General features: G+C 35.2%; 1 protein-coding gene across 5 annotated transcripts; it reads right to left on the minus strand.

Moving 5' to 3' along the window:
- Positions 1 to 1,053: 1,053 nt before the first annotated feature.
- LOC104766676 (uncharacterized) lies at positions 1,054 to 6,728 on the minus strand. 5 transcript variants are annotated; one of them, XM_087500392.1, is made up of 18 exons: positions 6,667 to 6,728; positions 6,271 to 6,340; positions 5,700 to 5,793; positions 5,487 to 5,595; positions 5,362 to 5,400; positions 5,182 to 5,265; positions 5,023 to 5,084; positions 4,650 to 4,752; positions 4,285 to 4,425; positions 3,756 to 3,824; positions 3,608 to 3,664; positions 3,263 to 3,523; positions 3,020 to 3,109; positions 2,655 to 2,765; positions 2,480 to 2,550; positions 1,840 to 2,031; positions 1,645 to 1,738; positions 1,054 to 1,560 (listed from the first exon to the last, which is right to left on the minus strand). In XM_087500392.1, exons 2-18 carry the CDS (start codon positions 6,329 to 6,331, stop codon positions 1,303 to 1,305), a joined length of 1,896 nt encoding a protein of 631 aa, XP_087356518.1. In that variant the 5' UTR covers positions 6,332 to 6,340; positions 6,667 to 6,728; the 3' UTR covers positions 1,054 to 1,302. The 5 variants fall into 5 exon arrangements, with proteins under 5 accessions (XP_087356518.1, XP_087356521.1, XP_087356519.1 ...); XM_087500395.1 differs by having other exon boundaries at positions 1,054 to 1,577; XM_087500393.1 differs by lacking the exon at positions 6,667 to 6,728 and adding an exon at positions 6,492 to 6,660.

The raw sequence follows: 6,728 nt of genomic DNA on the forward strand, positions 1-6,728 counted from the left end.
GATTTTTCTAAACTACCACATGTGAAAACATATTTTCAAAACTACCATAAATCAACTTTTGTCATATATAAAAAGACAAATTTATCCCTGCAAAAAATGACAACTTTAAAGAGATAAAATTGTCTTTATGACGTGGGACAAATAGTGGAATATTAATTATTTAATTGTATTTATGTTTTTTTGGATAAAAGGATAAACAAATGTGGTGGACAATAATTAATTGTCCATCAAATTTACGAAATTTGTTTTGTGTCAAATTTTTGTCCGCCAACATAATTTAAGTAACTTGTCTATAAGTATTAGTAAAACAAAATGTCCACAAGTATAAGTAAGAGAATCATAGTTCAAAAGATCTAAGTGGGTGACTTGTCCACGAGCAAAAAATTTGGTTACTTGTCTACGATAAGAATTTAGGAAAGAAATTTTGACGACTACGACAAGATTTCAAATTATGGACAAAATTACAACGGTGGACAAAAAATATGATGAACCAAAAATGTAATGTTGTGGAGCAATTTAATGTTGTGGACAAAATAGTTTTCCAAAAAAATAAGTTTCGACTTGTCTACAAACGAATCTAATAGAATATGAAGTCTGGAGACGAATGTAACTGAGAAAGATAAATTATGAATTTTTTTAATTAATGAAGCTTGTAGATTTAAAAGATAATAGAGTGAATGTAAACATTTGTAAGAAAAGAAAAAAAGAAACAAAAAAAATAGAGAAACTAGAGAGAGAATGAGAGAATGAGAGTGAGAGAGATAAAAAAACGAAGAAGAAAAAATATATTCTACTCCCTCTGTTTCAAAATATAGGATGTTTTAACTAAAGCACGCAGATTAAGAAGTCTTTACTTTTAATAATTTCAACCAATCAGAAACAATACTGCATAATAGAAAATATTAAACTAATCTAAAAGTTGCATAGAAAATTGAAACATCCTATATTATGAAACAAAAAACTTCTCTAAAACAACTTATATTTTGAAACGGGAAAATATATTTATATATTAAACAAGGGGTATTTTCATCTTTTTAATTTAAGGTTGTGGTATTGAGTAAAAAGAATTATCAAATGTGGTAGAAAGTAAAAGAAAGGTTTTGCAATGTGGTAGATATGTTAAAAACCTCTTAAACATATAGTGGCATGCTAAGTTAAAAAGCAACCCATTTATAACTTACGAAACCACAATACTGAACCAACCTGACGACTAATGAAGAATTAATGTCCATGAGAAGGATTCTCAATAAATCATATGCACAGACCAACAAAAGATACTGGCAGCGAACCGAAGAATGAATTTCAATGGTGTTGTTCTTTCATTATCTCGGCAGCTAGAATAACAAGCTCCACCATCTCATATCCTGCAGCAGAAACAGAATCCGTCCTCTCACAGCTCGATTCACCGTCAGCAACAGATTCAACGTCTGATTCAGCTGACCAGCTTATGGGTATGGAGATACCAAGGGCAGTCTTCAAATGGGTTGCCTCCACAAGGATGTTGGCAATCGCTACTTCACATCTTCTCTCAGTTGTTTCAGTATCATTCGACTCCTTTACCTGTAAAACAGTACATTCTAAAATTTGGCTTAACAGGAAAGAACCAAAAACTTAGTCCATATCACTCTAGTGTGCTGAAATTACCTGCAAGAGCGCAAGACGAAGCCTGCGGATTGACGTCGTCAAGTGTCCCAGGCTTTCCAGGCTCTCTTTTATAGCTGCGTATTCGACTTTCATTCTGCCAATACAATAACAAATTGATCGCAGATTTTTCCAAGTATGATTAAACAAACAAAGGAAACCACAAAAGAAAATATTTGCCAATGAGGGATGACAAACCTTGCATAATCAATGTTACTGGCATAATCTGCTTCAGTGTTCAAGTGACCACCGCCTCTTGCACTTGGGTCAATCCAACGATTTATGTAAGACTTCTTCCACATATTTTTTAGTCTTCCCTCTTTCTCATTGGTGATAGATATCTTGCCACTGTTTCCTGTCGTTTCTTCCTCTCTTGTACCACTCATTTTGCTGGTAAGAATATAGTATTTTTAGAGGAATGTAACATTTATCCTCTACATAAACTCAAGAGCCCAAATGTGACATTTATAAAACAGTATATCCCAAAGAAATATCACTAGCATGGCAGGTACAAGAAAACAGTATTACAAAAGAAAATCCCCGAGTTTGAATCAGATGATAGAGGCAAAATGGTTTCAAAAAGACTGCCTAGACCATTTACAGAACATGCAATATCTAACCTTCAATTACAGTATGTATTAAATTGCCAATATTACTATACATTCCAAGTACCGGAAACAGCCTAAGACCAGACAGAATGATAAAGAGAGTAGTAGCACACATATCAGAATATAATATCTGTGTAAACATGTAAGCACCAGAAAAGGAGCTTCAGGCAACAAAAAAAAACTAGGACAAATCTGATAGAAAGGTTATAAGCAAAGGATAGTATTCGTACTCTCTTAGCGACTGATATTCCTGACGCAGTTGTGCTAACTCCATAAGGGTTCTCACCTTTTCGTTGGTAACCTAAAAGAACATTTAAAGTGACTCAGAACTGGTTGTAGGAGTCAAACAGGTTATACTTTTTCTAACTTGGCAGCTTGAAACAACTTAGTGTAGGAAAAAGAAACCTGCAAGACATTCCTTTGAAGCTCATCTACTTTCTGCTGGAGAGCTGCATTGACATTTTCTTCATGTAAATGTCTCTCTTCCTGCTGTGATAGAAGTAACAGAGCGCCAACCTAACAATACATCGGAAAGGATGGAAAAATACTGATTATGCCAGCAAAAAGAAATGATACATGGTACTCCAAATGACTAAAAAGGAACAAAAGACACCCGAGAATTGTTTCTTCCATAAAAACTGAAGACTAATTAACAGTCACAGCACAATAGTAAATGCGATAATATTTTGTTATGAATCCAATCTCCGCTAGGGTATCATGAATCCGGAAAATATAATTTCTTGCTTTTATCACTAAGAAATGAGAATAACCTTCTCTTGTAATGCTTGTGCAAAGGCTTCAGAATCAGATGCATCCCCTCCACTTTCACCCATGATTTTGGCGATACTAGATTCCGCAAGCTGCATTCAAAAGAGAAACGCTCTTACAACAAACAAAATTCATGACAAATTGTACGAGACAGTAATTATCCAAATCTCAAATTGTATAAGAGATCAAGTAAAATGCAGACCAAAAAGAGGAATTTTTTAAGCAAAATCTGCCAGCAATCACACCTTAGTTACTTGGGAAGATTCAACAACTGTGGTTATATGCACATCCCGGCATTCAGATTCATCAGGCTTCATATCATGTTGCAGTGGCACTACATCCTGTATCTCCGATGAGTAAAGCTTAAGTTTTTCTTCTAGATTTTTGGAAATCGATTTTATGTATAGTCCTTCCTCATTAAGTAAATCAATGATGTAGGCCCTCAGTTGAGAATGATGATGTCGCATGTCTGTAATGCCATTAACGATCATCCCGTCTGCAACAATCTGTATGCAAGTTATTTAGTAACACCTCAAAGGGTAAGATTAATAATCCTCGACTTCAGAAATTATTACGCATTGACTACCCACATTCTTTTTTTTCAACACACGAACCCTCTTCTTCAAATGATTCTCAATCTCTAGGCCCTGGAGTAACAAATATCAGCGGTTAGTGAATGCTGCATCTAGGTTCTTAATACTTGAAGATGAACAGATGAGGAAAGAAAGGATAACATACCACTCGTAATTTACTCTGAAGATTATCCACAGTGTTTTTAACCGATCTCAACTCTCCTTCCACTGCAGCCTGTCTGAAAAGAGTTGTTCAAATAGCAGATAGAAACAACAAATCATCGTAATGATACACTTCAATAGAAATTATCTATTTCCTTGTTTGTTTTCTTGGGGTTTGACGGAAATGAATAGGAGATTCACAATAATAAGCACAGTAGACCAACTTCTATTCTCAGGCAAACCAAACTCCTGTAAATTTCCTAAACGTTGCGTTTACATCGTTGCTAACTTTTGCCTTTACTACCAGTACTTTATGGAAATCAGACAATTATATATCAACCAATCTTTTCCACAAATCTCATTTTGCTGAAATCCATACTCCAGAGGTAATAGTTGATAGACAAAAATCTTCTATTTCAACCAACTTTACCAGCTAACGGTGAACAATCAACACTCAAATGACGATATAAGTAGCTTTACTCTGAGATAGTGTCCACGAAAATAAAGGATTGGAGATGTTTTCAGAAACTTACTACATATTCTGATGTTGACGGATCATTGAAAGTCCATGATTCTATAGGATCATCCAATAAACTTGCACACTTATCAGGCAAACTCATTTCAAGGGACTCACAGAGCGAAGCTTTACGGATATCAAAGAACTTCTCAATCACCTGAACAGGGAGAGAGAGAGAGAGAGAGAGAGAGAGAGAATAGACGTCAACACATGCAATAATTTAGTCACCGACAATCATGAAGATTAAAAAACTGTGATAGACTGAGGCAGGTCAAATATAGAGATTGGAAGCTGGGGACTTTTAAGAGAAAAAAAAAAAACAAGGGGAATAAAAAGGAATAGACTATCAGGGATTTGTTAAGACAAGAGAGAAAAATTTACTTCTGCATATGTTCTAGTCTGTTCTTCAAGTTTTGCCAAGTCAGCTTGCAATGTGTCATTTAATCTCTTCTGTACAAGACAATCTGAGCTGAGTTCTTCCAACCTGTCTTACCATCACCAGGGACCAGACAAGGAACGGTGGAAGATATAAGTAACATAAGGCTATGAGTACGGATAATGCAAATTTTATGTCTGTCCAGTATTAGATGCACGACTTAGATATTAACAATTCTATTTTGTTAACTTCTTCAGGGCAGAAACATCGAACAGTTCTAGAACATGGCTTCCAAGAGAGATTCAGATCAGTAGATGCAAGCATCATTTTTATTATAGAAAGGAAAACTAGTAAAAGGGTGAACAGGGTCACAATTACCGCTCCTCAGTTTCACCAAGTCTCTGAGACATAATTTCAGCGTTCTCTTTAGCTTTTTCGGCCTGCTCGAAGTTGGGAAAGCATTAAAATGTAAGTAAGAACACATTCTTAAAATTACATTTGCTTCTTCCCATAGACCGATATGGAATTCTCTCATACCTCCATTACTGATTTATCTCTTTCAGAAAAAGCAGCAGCCACAGAACCCTGGAAATACCTAACCTGCTTTTCTGCGTCCAAGTTCTGGAAGTGAAAGAATGCATCAGAATATCTAACCTGTTAGGAGGATATGTTCTACAAAAGAAAGCTGACTAGAAATTAGTATGAAATGAGAGAGACCTTTGCTACTTCTCCAGCATGTAAATCTGCTAACTGAGCCTGAAGAGACAGCTTGTAAGAATTTGCTTCTGAATATTCTTAAAATCAAAAGCATTTTATTTCAAAAAACCTTCAAAGATACTCACTTTCACACGATAAGCTTCTGCAAGCTCCTCTTGAAGATTGTTTTTCTCTCTTGTGCAAGCAGCCAACTTCAGTTTTAAGCTCTCTAACTCCTGCTCCAAGCTAGCTGTCCTATTAGAGCAATATCCAATATCATTGTAGCATATTTTTAGCAATTCAATTGCTGAATAACAAACTTAAAACCTAATAAGGAAGTGGGATAGAAAATAAGATACCTCTGGAAATGCATCCGAGTAGCCACACCAAGAATGCTAGGTCCACCTTGTTGCATGCACAACTGTTCAATATCTTTCTGTAGTTCATTACGCTCTAGTAATAAGAAATACTAGTGGTCAGACTCAACATATATCAGGTAATCAGGATGCAGAAGTAAAATGGAGTCTAAAAAAACCATGATAGATAATATCTTCAAAAAGAAGCATAACGCACACAGTAGCCAAGGACAAATTAAGAACATAACCCAAAAGAGAAAGGGAAGAATTTCTGAAATTGTAACAAGTGATGATGTCTTCATATGTTTCGTATACCATTTGCTATAAACTAACTCAATATCAAGATTATAAGAAGAAAACACAAGTAAATAACTAAAAAAAAAAAAAATCATCTTTTGCATCTGAGAAGGCAAATGCAGCAGAATACACTTGAAGAAGGCTGCAGAGAAGCAAAAACGTAAGACTAAAAACCCCATTTCTACAAGCTTTGAAACATGTCCAAGGTCTAAATAACTAGTACCACCAAGAGAAGCACACAAAAAGAAACTGCAGTTGAGAAATTGAGAAAACGTACCAAGTTCAAGTTGTTTGATCCGAGCCTTTAGAATCTCATTCTCATCTAAATTAAGATCCATACTTTTGATCTGCAGAAGATTAAACACATTGAAAAGTAAATAACTTGCTTGGAAATTTCAAGACTTTTGAGCAGGTGGAAAGCTTAGAAGATATAAAAGCAGATTCTTAACAAAACCCAGAACTCATAAAATCAAAAAAACATTCACCCCTTGACACAACCTTAAGATTCAAAGTGATGTTCTTCCTCGTTACAGCCCTAATTTGTAGTAGTAGTAGTTGTAAACAACTAACAAGGGATTTTAGGGAAGAGACAATTCAGAAATGAGCCGAGAAGATTGAAATTGAGAGACAAAAAAGAAAAAAGAACACGATCAGAGAGAGAAAGCGTTTGTACCTTTTTCGTCTTCTTCTTCGGATATGACCCCCAAAAAAATGTCTCCTTTCGTCAGATTATGT

Source organism: Camelina sativa, chromosome 19 (assembly GCF_030686135.1).
Source record: "Camelina sativa cultivar CO46 ecotype springtype chromosome 19, ASM3068613v1".
NCBI classification, from domain to species: Eukaryota; Viridiplantae; Streptophyta; class Magnoliopsida; order Brassicales; family Brassicaceae; genus Camelina; species Camelina sativa.